The sequence below is a fragment of the Oncorhynchus masou genome, chromosome 7, assembly GCF_036934945.1.
Source record: "Oncorhynchus masou masou isolate Uvic2021 chromosome 7, UVic_Omas_1.1, whole genome shotgun sequence".
Taxonomy (NCBI): Eukaryota; Metazoa; Chordata; class Actinopteri; order Salmoniformes; family Salmonidae; genus Oncorhynchus; species Oncorhynchus masou.
Window position 1 is genome coordinate 21,559,441 of NC_088218.1, and position 16,551 is coordinate 21,575,991.

A 16,551-nucleotide genomic window follows, 5' to 3' on the forward strand; every position below is an offset into this window, starting at 1 on the left:
TAGAGATGACCATGTGGTCAGGCTGTGGTGGTTCTTTCCAAAGCCCACAGATGTGTGAAATGACCTCAAGAGTTCCTCTGTAGGTTTAGACCTGGCTGGATTGCTATACACACACACACACACACACACACACACGTCAGTAAGTCCTTTGGATTTGATTGCAATTGGAAATGTGCTTGATAATGGCCACCAAAAGTACAATTCTTTATGAGCATCACTTGATTTCAGTTCATTAAGTGAGAAGGAATATTTCCTGATCTCGTGCTGATTAGCTAAATGTGTACACAGTGAAATGCAACAACCCAATTTTAAGTAATCAGTATGCATGAGAATTCTAGCATGCCTGTATGACGATAACAAAGAACCATAGCCCACTTTGACTGAAGACAGGCATGCATGCATTTAGGAAATCCTTCCAAACCCTCCACACAGAGCAGAAAGAGCCCAAGGCTCTACCATTTGTGGTTACTTTACTCTGATGTAAAGAGACAAGATTGTACCTGCCAAACCAACAGGTGAGCCAAGCCACTCTTCCCTCCACACTGGCATGTTCCATGCCCACTTGAAAGCTGTAGCAGCCTTGTGCTGCAAAGATTACATATCCCACCGTTTCTTGTGAATATGCTTGTTGTGTATGCTAATACGTGTACACTATCACAGAGACATACATACACACACACACACACACACAAATCCTCATGTATGCAGGCACAACCATAGAAATCAGCAACATCGCATACATTCTAACTCACTAGTACACATTATGCAGCCACGCACACCGATAATTTTCACCAAGACACACACCGACTTCCAAAGTCATCAGGAAGCACACACAGCAACCCTATTACCATCTACTATTTAGTTTCAACTCCGTCCCCTCTCGTTCTCTCCTGTGCCCTGGAGGGAGGTGTCATCTTTGAGTCAACTGATTCTAAGAGCTCAGCTTGATCACCCCTTCAGAGAGTGAGGAGAGTATGTTGACTTAAAGCCCCGGTAGTGTCCGCAACGGGCCGGGAAGCGGGCAGCAGGGCAGGCACATGCTTAGGCTGGCCATAACTAGCTAGAGGCTAACGAGACCTCAGATATGCTGTCGACAGCGATTGTCAGCACTGTTCCCTCTGGGCCGGTGCGTGTGACTGAGTTTACTTTGTGCCCTGGCCTCTATTCCAAATCGCTCTAGTTAAAGGGTGGATGGAGGAGGTGGGCGAGTATTGAGGTTGTGAGAAGTAGAGCCTAAGCTTTCCTGGCCTGATAAAGGGGAGAAAAAAAAAAAAGTGCCCCATAAAAAAAAAAGAACATTTGCCAACCGGAAGGGAGTTCTGTAAATGGGTCACTCATTAACAGTTTATAAAGAGGCTGGATTGGGGACAGCCAAAAGAAAGAACAAATAAAACCCACATGCATTCAGTAGATGCAGGCCACTGTACGGCAAACAATGAGCTTTTCAGGAAGAAGTTTATACTTTGTCATTTCGATAAAACATATTTGGTTGCACAAATGCCAAAGAGTGAGGTAAATGTGCGCCATCGAACAAAACCGACAACCAAACTATAAACTGAGGGTCTAGAGAGAATCAGTGTCATGGGCTGGCTCTCAATTCCTCTCAAAAGACCACTGGAGGAAGAGGTTGGAGGGCGGGACCTTGTATCCGGTCCACCAATGCGCTTTGAGAGCAATTGAGGAAACAGGAACGGAGGAAGCAAAGACTTAACAGCTAGTAGCGTTTTCAGACACAGCCCTAAATAAGAGAGGCTATTCAACATCCTCCAGTGCTCACAATAGCACGATTAGGCCTACTCGACATCCAATGAATTCTAACATGAGGCAGTCAAAGGGTGCATTTGGAACTTTATTGGCATTTTGAAAGACTTTAGGTTAAAGGGTTAACAAGCACGCATCATCATCATCTCTGGAGTACCAGAGCATGTTCCAATAATCATTTGTCAAAAGTCGTTTGGCTATTTCACAAACATACAAATATAATATTAATAACTTTAGCTGAATACTGTTATAACCAACTCGGCTAGACTAATCATGCATTTAAGTTATTTTTTTTTTGCTGATATTGCTGATGAGGCTTCTGTGTAACAGAAACAAAATGAGAAAGGCATCATTCGAGCATTAAAGAAAACACGAAGTTTAAAAATGTCACAATCCAGGCTAATCACAATAATCAACTCAATGAAAATGTAATTCTTTAAAATAAAAAAAAATGCAAAAAGGCAGATATCCTTTTTTGGGATAAACACAAATTCCAGTTCAAAATTGATTGACAAAGAGATCAGGCTACGCACTACGACAAGTAAGCAATGCACAACTGAAGAGGTTCTTGAAAAGTGCAAATATAATAAATTGGCATAAGCTGTGATACAGTTCAATCCTTTCATGATAAAAGTCACGAGTTTCATCAAATAACATGTTTATACCAAAGACAATTAAATATGGGGATTAATATCATGGGATAAAATACAAATTGATACTCCAATGGAACTCTTAAAGTTTAAAAAAAAAGAATAAGACTAACCGTTTCATCATCATCATCCTCATTAGCAGACATCCAGTTCAGGAAAGGACACAATTGCATAAGACCTCTTGGCTGTATACAGTCCTCTTTCATGTTCTTGTGTGTACTTTTCAATAAACATCCACAACATGTAGACCCAGCTACTACACTGGACTATTCTACCCCATCTTAAGGTGTATTCAATGTACAAGACTTGGGGATATTAAGCAGGATGGGACCATAACAGGAGTTAGATCAGGAAGGCAATTGAAATCTAAAGAGCCAAACAAAGCCAATGGAAATATAAAATTTAAAAAACACAGGGTATATTTAGCTGGGTTAATCTGTATTGTACGGACTTTCTGAAAGAGAGATGAGTCAGCTGTTTTTGCTTTTAATGAAAGACGGCGGACTTTCGCAGCGGTAATGACACACTGGTTCTTTTCTTCCTCGCGTCTTTTCACGGTTATATATTTTTTTGTCCTGGTCATTCGAGAAGAGGGTCGCAAATCCTCAAGGAATTTCACATTGAGGAGGAATGTTTGGTGCAACAACCTGGAGCAGAGGAAGTGGGGGGGGGGAATATGAAAAAGTTACCGTTGTAGAATTCGAAGACTACGGGTAGCGGATGTTACAACGTCGCCATTTAGATAAAGACAAATTGGTAACAACAATATATAGTGTTATTTCATAAACAATAACTTGATTTTTCTTCATATGAATGTCAATGTCTCTAGGATACTATCTACTATGCGGTGACTGTGTCCTAAGGTCTTCATATACCTCAGTACAGGAAGAAGAAGCGTGTTCTGTGCGAGGCAGCCATGCTTTCAGACATGTTGCGCACTTTCAGGTAGTTCACGAACCCTCTGAAGAAAAGCAGGAGACCTGAGGAAGGGATTTGAAATCATTAGTAAAAAATAAATAAAAACTTCACCACTATTCATCCAAGGTCAAGGAATTCACTTTATTATGGGCAGATTAGTAGTACATCATTTCAGCCACCAGATGGCATTGGTGTATAACATTCTAAGTGGATACATTAGTACAGCTTCATTCCTCAGCAATTGGCTAGTTGAAGAATGCAGCATTTGCTATACAGATCTGTAAACTTACCGAGGACCAGGAAAATCCACCAGAGCCAGTACTGCCCATTGAAGTATCCAGTAAAGTAGTCGGAGAACTGTGGGAAAGTGGAATGTATAGGAAACGGACATTCAACATTTCATACCACAGGACAATACTTTTGAATGACAGTTCCTGTAAACACATACAGATGATCAGAATCACGATGGGAGAAATATTTCCTTGAGCTAGGATTAGACTTCCTCAAGCCTCAATTCCTCGAATGTTGGGTGTCCTAATTGAGACCATGGGCCGGTTACAAGGACAAAAATAATAAAATAATAATAACCCTATTCCCGGATACCAGGCCTTTGATTTGGCACTGATCAGATAAAGGCCTAAACTACTGTATAGCCTAGTATTGCACAACATCCAGTGGCAGGAGCTGTGTGCACCAGAGCAATGATGAAAGCCCGGGGTTAATAACTACATCCACCAGTGTGTTGCTTCTTCATGTGGAAATTCTACAGGGCTTTGATTGATGCCTGGAACACAAAGAGCACACTGGGCTCCTGCTCTTAAGGGTGTCCTCCTCACATCTAGGGCTAACAAGCCTTAGCAAGCATCTGCTTCCTGCTGCACAAGCCATGACTGGGCTATGCAGTGATGTACTGGACATAATTGAAATTCATTTTGTAACATTCAATTCATTATAACATGCTAGTCAAGTGAAGCATTTCACATTTTTTGTAAAAAAAAATATAAAAAATAAACATTTAAGTAATTTAGCAGATGCTCTTATCCAGAGCGACTTACAAGAGCAATTAGGATTAAGTGCCTTGCTCAAGGGCACATTGGAAGATTTTTTTCCTAGTCGGCTCAGGGATTCAAATCAGCAACCTTTTGGTTACTGGCCCAAAGCTCTTAACTGCCAGGCTACCTATTAAGCAGGATAATGCTAGCCAGTTAATTTACAGTAAACCATTTGTAACATTGACGTTTGAAGTAGACGCTCTTTGTATGGGCTGCTTTTAAAGTAATGGCCTGTATATCCTGTCCCTTAATAGAAAATCAACTCTGTAAGTTATTTTAGATGCATTGATTAGGCCCCTTTAAGCCAATACTGCACTTACTCTGACGATGAGAATCCACTTGATGAGAGAGAGGCCAAAGCCACAGATGGCCCCGTATCGGCCAGCGATGGTGTTGGTCAGGCAGAATGACAGGCAGAACCCAATCCAATTGAACAGGAAGGCCACTGTTTGGAGACAGAAGAAAGCATGCAGTTACAAGCACAGACCGACAAGACACCACTCTCAAGGTTGACTGACATTTGTTGAGGGAGTCACTTCAGTATATTACAAATTGAATGTCCTTCTATACATACTTAAAATATACATTCTGAGGCCATATGAATGTAGCCAGAGAATAGCTAAGCTGACTTACTTTGACCTTTCCCACCTCCATTCCTACTGGAGGAAGAGATCCTGTTGTCTTCAATGAGTCTGACTGTTGCCACCTTGTGGTGAATCCATAGAAAACACCTTCAACTGCTTACTGACATTTTCATCCAAAGCAAACTTTTGTTATGTTCCCCTGCTCAGACAAATGGGCCAGTCCACTCAGTGAGAGAGGCTATTTGGCTTGTCAACTCACTGAAGAATGGGGGGGGGGGGGTTACGTGCACAAACAACAGATCCACTTACTGAAAAAGGCCAGCATGAAAATGCCGTCGTTCCCCACCCTCAGCTGGTCGACATCGCTGAAGTCATCCCTTGGAGGGAAGTCATCATCCTGTTTAAGCAAAAGAGGACAGGAAAAGAACTCATCTCCCTCTTCTGCAGAAATGTAGCAATAGCTCAGTCATCCCAATGAATAAGGAGATGAGCAGTATAGTACCGTTGCGTGTCGACATTTCCTTCTCTTTTGGCATTGAGAAAGCAGAAACACAGTTCAATGGGTATTTGTACTAAACCTACATAAAATAGAGCTAACATACTGTAAATACCGTTGTAGCTATGTTTTGGTCCTGAAATATGTGATGCTGTGTAGTTAACAACAGCAGCATTGAAGTTCTTTACAGCATTCCAGCTGAATAATCCTGTTTTCATGGGTAAACATCCCATACTTAAACACGTACGTGCGTGCGTGCGTGCGTGTCCTACCCCTGGTATCACCTCCACAGCAGAGAGTACCATTGCTGCCGCTTTGGCTTTCTCTGCCTCATCGTAGGTGGGAAGAGAGGTGGCCACGCTGTATGGGGGCGGCACGGGGAAATCACTTGGGTAACAACTGCTCTCTAATGGGGGACCACAGGGAAGAGACATGGCCAATTAACACAGTTCACAAGGTGAAGTTCGGAAATCAATTCAATCAAATAAGGAAATCACATTGGCTTAATTCCAGGAGCCATGTGAACTATCGGCCTATACTTAGGGCAACTGGCTGGTTCCAGCATGTTTGAAAGAGCTACAGACGCTGCGAGAGAATGAGATGGAGAAAGGGGCAGAAAGACAGAGTGAGACACAGAAAAGGGCAGAAGCAAAAACATGAGCTAAACTGAATAGTAGGGATGGGGGTGGATAAATGGGGATGGGGATAAAAAAATTCTAACAGACAGTATATGGAGTCTTTGGTTCTGTACCAGGCATGGAAGAGGTGTCTCCCAGGGCGATGCTGGCGTACGGGGGAGGTGGGGCCTCTGCATCCCCCTCCAGGGCTACTGGGACTGGGCAGGCCTGGGAGGACGAGCTGGCCTGGGCCGAGGTGCACGGCTGCTGGGCGCTGGTGGAGGGCTCACAGCAGTCGTCTTCATCATTCTCAAACTGAGAGAGAAGGGGGGGGTATAGAGAATGAGTTAAGTGTCACTTCAATAAAACCCATGTCGCAAGTTCACAACACAGACGGTCAAAGGTGAGGAAGGAGAGGGAAGCCCTGTAAACTGAGACGCTTGGAGAGATGTGGTCATGGCCCGACACTGAAAGATCATCTGGTGTTTTGTAATAAACTAAGTAGGCAACATTTGATTCCAGTGCTAAGAGTGCTGAAGACATCCAAAACAACATGTGATCTAGGCTAATTTCCAGCATAGCATCCAGTTGGAAGACGACAACATGGTCATGGGAAACAGAAGGGTGAAAGTAAGATTCTAGGGAAGACAACACAGCCTTATATTTGGCCAATGACAAATGATGTAGTCTAAGTGGATGCATAGCCTAGGCATTGATCAGTGTGGCAGCAGTGACAAATGTGGCTTTAGTCTTGCAGCTCACTTGAGGCTGTGGCTTTTGCGCAGGTCAACAGACCAGAGTTTAACTTGTGGCTTAGCTGTAGATGAAGTTTGGCATCATGTCCAGCAGTGCTCTACACACCGCGGGGTCAATGTGCAAAGCCAGGAGAATTAGTGAGTGCAAAGCTATCTGGTGTCAAGGACACCAGTTATGTAAGAGCTGTAAGAACTGCATAATTGGCCGGGGGTGATTTCGTTATTTCACCATCAGCACACCAAGGCCTAAACAAGAACTCCTGAGGTCATCTCAGTATAATACAACAACAAGTCCAAATAGATAGGTTAGGCCTACATGTTTAACAAAGACCTGTTCAGAATGAGTGTACACAAATAACAAGGATGGCTGGGGAGAGTACATTGTAAAAACAGCCTGTATGATGCATCTAAATACAGGTTGCCCTCAAAACTGAAAACCTGACAGAAAGATGACACATTGGAGGCAAAACCACAGTTGCCTAGCGACTGAGGAAAGTGCAGAGGCAGGATCAAAATAGCATGGCTGTGGCTGAAAAAGTTCTGCACATCAAGAAGCAAAAAAGGAAAGGCATACCATGGTATGTCTGATGTCAGCAAGCATTCTAGCATAGTGCAGCAGTGGGCATTTGGACTTTTAAGGCCAGTAGGCTACATTATTCAATGGCTTACAACTGCCGAATTAAGTTATCCCATATCAAATCAGTCTGTGGAAGTAATTATTGCTAACCTAAATACACATGGCACGAAAACGACTATGAAAGTGAATGTTTCCTGCTTTCGAGAGTGAGGGGCCGATACAGGACTAAACCAGAAGTGACCCTAGCCTTGTATACACAGCATTCACATTGACAACTAGACAGACAAGCAATAGCTAACCTCCAGCAGCATAGCTAAAGCTGGTGCTAGAGGCCAAGTGCAGAACATGACAGCGCGTCACACAGCAGGACCCAAACAAGTATTTACACACATGTAAGAGTCATTTCTCACTCGGCACAAAAAGTGGATTTCTGAATATTTCCTTGTTACCGGAGTTCCATCTGAAACCGGAAAAGGGATTTTATAAGACACCGGTGCCTACCAAATTGAGAATTAAGGAAGCGTCGTCAAATAAAATGGTAGGTTGAACAATGTTCCATTACCCATCCAACGCTAGAACACCAGCGTTTCCTCTATATTCATTTAGAAGCGGTGTGCCGCCACTTCGAAATGACAACCTCCACTCTTTTAAAAAAAAAAATTATAATATATACACTGAACAAAAAGATAAAACGCAACAATTTCACTGATTTTACCGAGTTACAGTTCATATGAGGAAATCAGTCATTTGAAAGAAATTCAATAGGCCCTAATCTATGGATTTCACATGACTGGGAGTACAGATATGCTACCCGGTCACAGCTACCTTTAATAAAACTTGACCTCGCAATGGGCCTCAGGATCCAGTCCCGGTATTTTTGACCTTTTAAATTGCCACCGATAAAATAAAATTGTGTTTATTGTCTGTAGCTTCTGCCTGCCCATACCATGACACCACCGCTACCATGGGGCTCTCTGTTCACAACGTTGACATAAGCAAACCGCTCACCCACACAACACCATACATGATCTGCGGTTGTGAGGCCGGTTGGACGCACTGACAAATTCTCTAAATGAACATTCAATTCTCTGGTGGACATTCCTGCAGTCAGCATGCCAATTGAACAAAACTTCAGACATTGTGGCATTATGTTGTGACACAAAACTGCATATTTTAGAGTGGCCTTTTATTGTCCCCAGCACAAGGTTGCACCTGTGTAATGATCATGCTGTTTAATCGGCTTCTTGATATCCCACACCTGTCAGGTGAATGGATAATCTTGGCAAAGGAGAAATGCTCACTAACAGGGATGTAAGAAATTTGTGCATATGGAACATTTCTGGGATCTTTTATTTCAGCTCATGAAACCAACACTTTACATGTTGTGTGTGTATATATATACACACACACACACACACACACACACTTTGTCATTTCTACATACCTTATATTTATTTTTATTAATAAAAAATTAAAATGGGGGGGGGGGGGGGGGTGTTAAAATGTTTGCAGTGTCAACTTACTTAAATGACTAAAACCAGAAATAATCTATGTAGATAACATAATGGAGCTATATATTTTTTAATAAGATAATCTTTGAGAACTAACAAATTACCTAAATAAAAACTAGAAAGGGGAAATAAAAAATAAAATGACACGGCATGTTATAATGTTTGAATCGCTCAGACAGCACATGAACACAGAATAAGCCATGGCAAAAATGTGTAGAATTGTAGAAAATTACCTTTTAAACTGCACATTTTCTATCAGCCCCATGGTAAAATGTATAGAAATGCAGGAAATAAGCTTTAAAACTATAAAATGTTCCATCCACCCCGTGGTAAAATGTGTAGAATTGCAAAAGATTATATAAGAGCAACAGTATGGCGCAAGAAGAGGGCCTCTAAAATGTTTGGCCCCAAACCCCACCAACTTTGTCACTGCTGCTGAAATAAATCCTAACGGAAAAGCTGAATCCTATATGGAAGATATATCATACAGGGATCTGTCTAGAGCTAATAACTACCTAGAAAACTGGCTGAACAATAACCTAACATTTGAGGACGGGATAGCCAGCCGCCTTGTTTTTGTGACCATTATTGTATAACTAGGAACAGCATCTTTACGCGGGGAGGGTATATTTTTCTCATGGAAAGCCAATTACTTGAGCACTACAGATATTTTGTTTGTGGGTCCATGGGCCACATACTCTGTATTTATTTTACTTTTATTTATGATGGGATAATGTATTAGGCACGTGTTACAGGCCTACGGTGTGGCTTTTTGGGGGGGGGTTAAACATACTTGAGCAAGGTAGATTTGGTAGTTACCACAAATGGCTATATAATTTAACCTGTGTTATCTTACCTGGCTCTGGCTGACATACAGCTAAATAACGTTCGCTAGCTAGCCGAGTTAGTTATCCGTTCAGAAAACCAATACAAGCGGAGTTAAGAGCTAAAGTGCTGTCATTTGGATGGCTAACACTGAACTCAAATTTGCTAGCTTAGCTAACGTTTAAGTTAGCCAGCTATTGTACTGTTGATCTGCTGCTGAATAATGCGGAAGTGACAGGCACGAGGAATCAGTTTGATTACAAGCCGTCAACTTAAACATTTCTAGTCTCGTTTGACACAAAGTAATGTTGTAAATAGTTTGTATCGTTTATATTAGTTGGAGTTCCCAAACAGATGACAATGTCGATGGTTTTGTCTCACCACTTGGTATCGGCTCGCTGCCTGGTCCATCTTGACGTTAGACTCCGCTGGCGGAGCTGGCCAGCAAGCGAAAAGTCGACAATCTTGTATTGAGCTATTTCGTCACTTAATTTAACTTTTTAATGGACCGCATTCAGGTGAAGTATATTAAATTTACACGTACAAAAAAAAACGTAAATTTACGCTTCAACTGAAGCAAAACTCCTTTTCATAGGAAACGTCGAGTGAGTGGAAACACATAGGGCTCTTTGACTTGTGACGCAATACCTCCGAATTCCAAATCTACTCCTACCCACTATACTTCCCTCATCCCTGAAGAGCTGAAAGATATTGGATGAATGTAAACAATAGTAAAATATAAGATATCGTCTTATTCTTAATACCTATCAAATCTCATTAATGTAACGTTAGACAAGACAGTGTATAGGCTTGGAAATAGGTACTAGTGGTCGAATTGGAATTGGGTTTTCTACTCTACCGGGGACTATAACATATTTGACCACTAGGTGGTTCAATAGTTATTCAGAGACAGGCGAAGAAGGACGATCAGAAGCCTGCAGTACACACTCACTGTTCGCTATAATCCCACCGTAGATGTCGGAAAGATAGTTCATTCCCTATTTTGGGTTGTGGGACTCTGCATTTGGACATGTAGGCCTACTTGACAGTACTCTTGGTTTATAGTCTATCAGGACTCATCGGATGGGCTGCTGTAACTGGAAACCAGGGTTCCCCAAATGGCAGCCCGCGGACCAAATTTGGACTGCGGCTGGTTTTATTTGGCACCCCAAGTATTCTGAGCCACACTTTTAAAATTATTTTTATATTTACAATTTTCATTGCTAGACAAAAGACTAAAAGCACCAGGAAATCATCTTCAATTGATTGTTCCAAGGTATTCCTACATGGCCCATTGACCATCCAGTTAAGAAAAAATTGACCTGAGGCTGAATCTAGTTGATGATCCCTGCTGTTAAGCACTGGTAAGGAGAGACCTTGTTAGAAAACATTGGGGGAGATTAGGAATGTATGAGGCCCTGATTTCATAGAGAATACATTAGGCCCCTTTGGCTCCTACCACCATGGAGTGAGAGTTCCAAAACAAACCCAGTGGACCCAATCAAATTCTAATTTCCTTCTATTTTCTTTTCCTGCAAGTGCTTGTTCATGAAATTTGTGTTTGGCCATTAAATGAGTAAGAGAAAGAGAGAAGGAGGGAGAGCTTTCATTTGCACGGCTGTTTCTGTCTTTAATTCGACTAAGACAGAATAAAAATGATATACAATGCAGGCTCTGCATCTATCTAGGCTCCTGGGTACTACAAACACAATGGTAGAAACTGAGCAGGAGATTATAGCTATTCAATCAGACCAAATAGAGAAGAGAACATTTACAAACAACACAACAAATATAAGAGCAACATTTCCAGTTTCTGTTAAATTTAGATCTGTTGGATAGTTGTCACATATCAAAAGTAAATCAATTGCTTCATGACCGCAACAAGTGTGTAAATTTGAGAGTTGATTCTTACTTTTACTTGCAGTATCCATGCATGACCACAGGGAGTCGCCATAATCATACCAATTAGTAAAGGTGTCCTTTTCTGAAAATGTATGTAAAACATTGACGACATGCAACAGGGGTGACCAACCCTGTCCTATACAACTATAGAGTGAGCAGGTTTTTATTCCAGGCCAATTTTGTCTCACCTGATTATAAGACAACTACTGTGTGCATATAAATCATCTAGGGAAAGATGGGATTGGGGGTCAGAAGACCCATGGGATTTTATAGGCACCTGAGACCATCTGAGGAGGGCACTCACACAAACATGCTGAGGCACAGACGCAAACATGCAACAGCTGAATACCTTCACTGATTAACATCTCTAGGATGCATTCATAGCTGCCCTTTTATGTAAGAAGTACAACATGGGTGAGATGAGTGCACAATTATCCATATACATGAACATAGTAAGACGTTTCATAACCTGCCATTACAACAGAGTGCTCTGCCCAGAAGCCCTATGACCTGTGGGTCACAGGCAGGTTGTCAGCAGAGCTGGGTCTGCTTGTCTAGACGGCTCCAAGTTCCACCCACATGCGTTGCTTTTACAGTTGTATGGATATACCACTCTCACCCCTGAGGCTACGGAATTCTGACTGCCTTACAACTGAGACCATTGATGTCTGACCAAGTTTAGTGCTCATGGCAGCCATTTAGCCTTGGCTAACAAGCTGACTCAGCTGCTTACATCATGCTGATCAGTACAAATGGTGTTGTTAAACAGCTTTCCCACCTTGAAACAATTCAGGCGAGCTTACTGAAACCAGACCAGAGTTCAAATACTATTTGAAATCATTTCAAATATTTTATCTGGGCTTGATTGAGTTTCCTCCATGTAATGGAACCAATAGAATATAAGCAAAATAGCAAACCCCGCCCATCTGGCAATCCAGATAGACTAAACAAGGATTTGAAAGACTCAAAATAGGATTTGAACCCAGGTCTGCTTTGAACACTGCATGGACGTCATACTGCTGAGCAAAACCTTGATATACTTCATGTATTTGGTGTACTGGAACCAAAAGTGTAGAGTGTCATGATGCTATGTGAAATGATGCATGCAACTTTCAAGAAGATTTGTTTCATGTATCCTTGTAGGCATAGACAAGACACACAGAATACCAGGTATTCTTCTTCATCTCGGTGGGAGTCCTACTTGAACAAAATTATTTCACAAATATACAAAACGCTATTGTACCTATGATGTGGACATTTTACTGGGTACCCCGTGACATTCACATTTTTCACTTGTTTTAATGTGTTCAGCAGAGCCAGTGATCTGATTACTGTTTGTTTTCTCCAGGCTATTATTGTTTTCATGTGTGTATCCATTACAAACTGGGTTCTTCAATCAGGGCTCTCTTCTTTTAGCTGAGTAGGTGGGACAGTGAGTGATGCTACCCCCCCCGTATGAATCATGATAACCCATGCAGATAGATACACTAAACTAGGCTGTATTGACCCGTGCTTTACCTGCAGTGCTCTTCATAAAAGGAACATTACACAGCCCATGGCAATAACTTCTTCAGATACCCTTCACGTTGAGAGCCCGCATTCTACATTTGTACTTGAAACGAGAGCCGCATCACACCCACAGAGCTAAACGCAAGAGTTGGATCCAAACCGTCGGAGCACTCCAGAGGCACCCAACCCTCTCAAGGTACTTACAAAGCCTACCCCAAAATGGTTTTCCATCCGAGTTCGGTCGGTAATGCTTCAGGCAAAAGAGATGGCAAGCCCTCGCTAAGCAGCTCTCCTGTAAGGGCATGAAGAGGCTGTATATAAACAGAAAGCGGTGGAATGAAATGTGTCTGTATAGCACTTTACACGTTGCACTGAATACTAACAACTAGCTGTATCTTTTTCAACTAGGTGGTTTATCAAAGCTAGAATCCTCGTGAGCTAAGTTCAACTGTCGTACCCCAATCCGAACACAAAATATAAGCGAGTTTTACTCCACTGTAAATGGAACATAATACCATATAGCTTCAAAACATGGTTGAAACTATCGTTGTGATATCATGGATGGTCAGTCCTTGCATCCATACCTCTCTCTTTGAATTTGAGACTGGTTTGATTTCTTGGGCTTCGTCCCTCAGCTTTCTACCAAAAACACAGGCGGGGTGGCCACTTGATAATTGTTTCAATTAAGGATTTCAGCTTTAACACTGTTGGAAATTTGAGTAAAGAGACACAAATGGAATCCCAAGAAACATTGGCTTTTGGCAGGTGAGTGTCTGTGATTGGAATATCACCAACCTCAACAGGGAAAGGAGTGGACAGAATCAAGATAACATATATATGGAGATTTTAGGTTCTGGACTCTCCCAGGTAGCTGTCGGGCAGACTCATTCCCGGTTGAAGGTTCACAGAGCTGGGATGGATATATCTACTCACAGCTGTTCAAAACTGGACCTACCTCATAGTGAACCAAATGAAAGCCTGAATGTCCACCCAGGGAAATCTATCCTTTTCTGTAATGTGTGTATAATCTAATGACTGTCAGATCGCATTAAAGCACATTCCTGGATTCCCTTAAAGACACAGAACATATTGATAGTGCAGTACAGAAGTGAGAATTCTGACAAAAGTTGATTTGGAGATTGCATGTTATTGGCCTAAGCATGTTACAACTGTATCTGGTGTGCTGTTGCAGCGAGGATAAAGGGGATTAGCTTTGTTATTGACTTATGTCAAGTCTTCCTTTTACTCACAATGGATTTCTTTTTTTGGTGAGCACATCAAATAGAGTGAATCATGACTACATAGGGCATATTGAAATAAGCCTTACATTAATCCCTTTCACTTAGCTGTATTAGCTGTATTAGCTAAGTAGCTCAGACATCTTTGCTAAGAGCCTTCCTTCAGTTCCTATTATCCAACATCAGTAGGTTTAAAGAAAGGGGGATGAGCTTTGCCATTTGAAGAGGAGAAGACATTAGGGGTATTGGGGATGAAGGTGTAGTGGTATGTTTCTGGATATGTTTCTGGGTTTTGTAGGGCTCTAGTATTTTTTTCTGTGTGTTTGTGTCGCGTATGTGTGTGTGTATGGTGTGTGTGTTGCACCCTGTGCAGGTATCAAGAGAGGGTGGCTTCAAGTCATTTCACAGGGCGTCTGTTAAGAACTCTGTTTCGTTGCCCAGGAATACCATTAACCATGTATGTAACAAAAACAAACTCGCACATGGCTGCAGTTACCTGGCAACATGACAAGGTAACTGAACTTTAGAAAACCCAACAAAGATGAATTGATTTATTTTTTCTGTCCAGCGGCTTGTACCTTGAGTGCATCCCAATTGGCACCCTATTGCCCTAAATAGCGCACCTATCGGTCCTGTTCAAAAGTAGTGCACTAGACAGGGAATAAGGTGCCATTTGAGATGTAATCCATGACAAAGACACCCTCTCTTGATTCTTGCAAGGTTGAAAGCGTTTTACTCTGAATAATAGCAGCCTCCAAATAAATATAATTACTGTGAGAGGAGAAGAGAGGAGATTGCTTAGAAAATGAATGGTGGGAACTGGCTGCATTACTGTACACACAAATATGTCAGCAGTTGTCTAGAGGCAGTGTACGAACCAATTAAACTCTTTTAAAAGCTTCCTAGGTCATCGTGTCATGTATTTCAACTGCAGGTTTCATCCATCTGTTATTGCTATGAATTAAATATCTAATTATCACACAGCTGAATATACTGAAATGTCCAAACATACACATAATGTCGCCTAATGAATTCAATGAGTTGGTATTCATTAGCAGATTATTTGTAATACTTTATTTAGCTAGATATAGTTACATTTCATAATTACTGAGTATGGTTCTCTTTTAATTAAGCTCCTGATGGAATGAATATGGTGGACAGTTAGAAAGGAGGTAGGCAGGCAGGCAGGCACACACTACACATTTACCTTGAGTGTACAGCAGAGGGAGTGAGACTCCAGTTTGTTTACTGTTTCAGAGAATTGCATACAGTGGACAGGATGTACAGGCCTGGTCTCATAGACAAGACGTAACATAGTAAAAGTAAATCCGGGACTCTCAACATTGTATGGCATGTTACATTTCGTATGGTTACGTAAGACAGGTGGTTACGTAAGACAGAAAAGAAATTAGGGTGGTTAGTTGGGGTGGATGGCTGGGTGTATAACTTGGACTTATAGCAAACCAAAGGTTGTGAGTTCAAATCTCATCACAGACAACTTTAGCTAATTAGCAACTTTTCAGCTACTTAGTACTTTTTAGCTACTTTGAAACTATTTAGCATGTTAGCTAACCCTTCCCCTAACCCTAACCCTTTAACCTAATTTCTAAACATAAACATAACCCTAACCTTAACCCTAACTCCTAAACCCTAGCCTAGGTAACATTAGCCACCCGGCTAAAATTTGTAACATGTCATACGTTTTGCAAATATGTAACACATTGTACATTTAGAAAATTCAAAACATATAATAAAAATTGTAATACATAACATATCATACTAAATGGGTCATGGACATCTACAAATTAATAAATACCAAATGAAACGTAACATATCATACTAAATGTCACATCGCGGATTCACGTACAGAATAACGAAATGCTCTGAGACCAGGTTGGATATACAGAATGTCTTGCAAGAGCATCAAAATAACTCCTCTTTATTTGTCCGGCCTTGGAAAGCTAGAATACCTTTCAGCATGAATTGGTTTAGTTGACTGCCAGTACATTGTGTTCCAGCTTTTGGATGTGTGTCTTGGTTACCATTACATACATTTGATAGTCAATACACATTGTGTCCATATTAGGACAGTGTCAGAGTCTCACTGGGCCTATTCACATCAAGCTGAAACAAAGCTCTCTCCTGGTGGGTACAGA

General features: G+C 41.5%; 1 protein-coding gene across 1 annotated transcript; it reads right to left on the reverse strand.

The window, feature by feature from the left end:
- Positions 1-1,831: 1,831 nt before the first annotated feature.
- On the reverse strand, positions 1,832-10,401 carry LOC135543491 (NEDD4 family-interacting protein 2-like). Its single transcript, XM_064970796.1, has 8 exons — positions 10,128-10,401; positions 6,213-6,393; positions 5,734-5,867; positions 5,275-5,362; positions 4,702-4,826; positions 3,620-3,686; positions 3,287-3,391; positions 1,832-3,058 (listed from the first exon to the last, which is right to left on the reverse strand). The coding sequence occupies exons 1-7, from the start codon at positions 10,155-10,157 to the stop codon at positions 3,288-3,290; spliced, it is 729 nt and encodes a 242-aa protein (XP_064826868.1). The 5' UTR covers positions 10,158-10,401; the 3' UTR covers positions 1,832-3,058; position 3,287.
- Between the last annotated feature and the right edge of the window lie 6,150 nt (positions 10,402-16,551).

Bases quoted from the DNA above. Each gene is read 5' to 3' on its own strand.
- LOC135543491 (XM_064970796.1), bottom strand. From the start codon at position 10,157: ATGGACCAGGCAGCGAGCCGATACCAAGTG. The intron at 5,363-5,733 runs GTAGGACACGCA...TTGCTTAAACAG, and splicing joins CTGTGGAGGTGATACCAGGG to GATGATGACTTCCCTCCAAG. The intron at 3,687-4,701 runs GTAAGTGCAGTA...ACTTTCCCACAG, and splicing joins AGTGGATTCTCATCGTCAGA to TTCTCCGACTACTTTACTGG.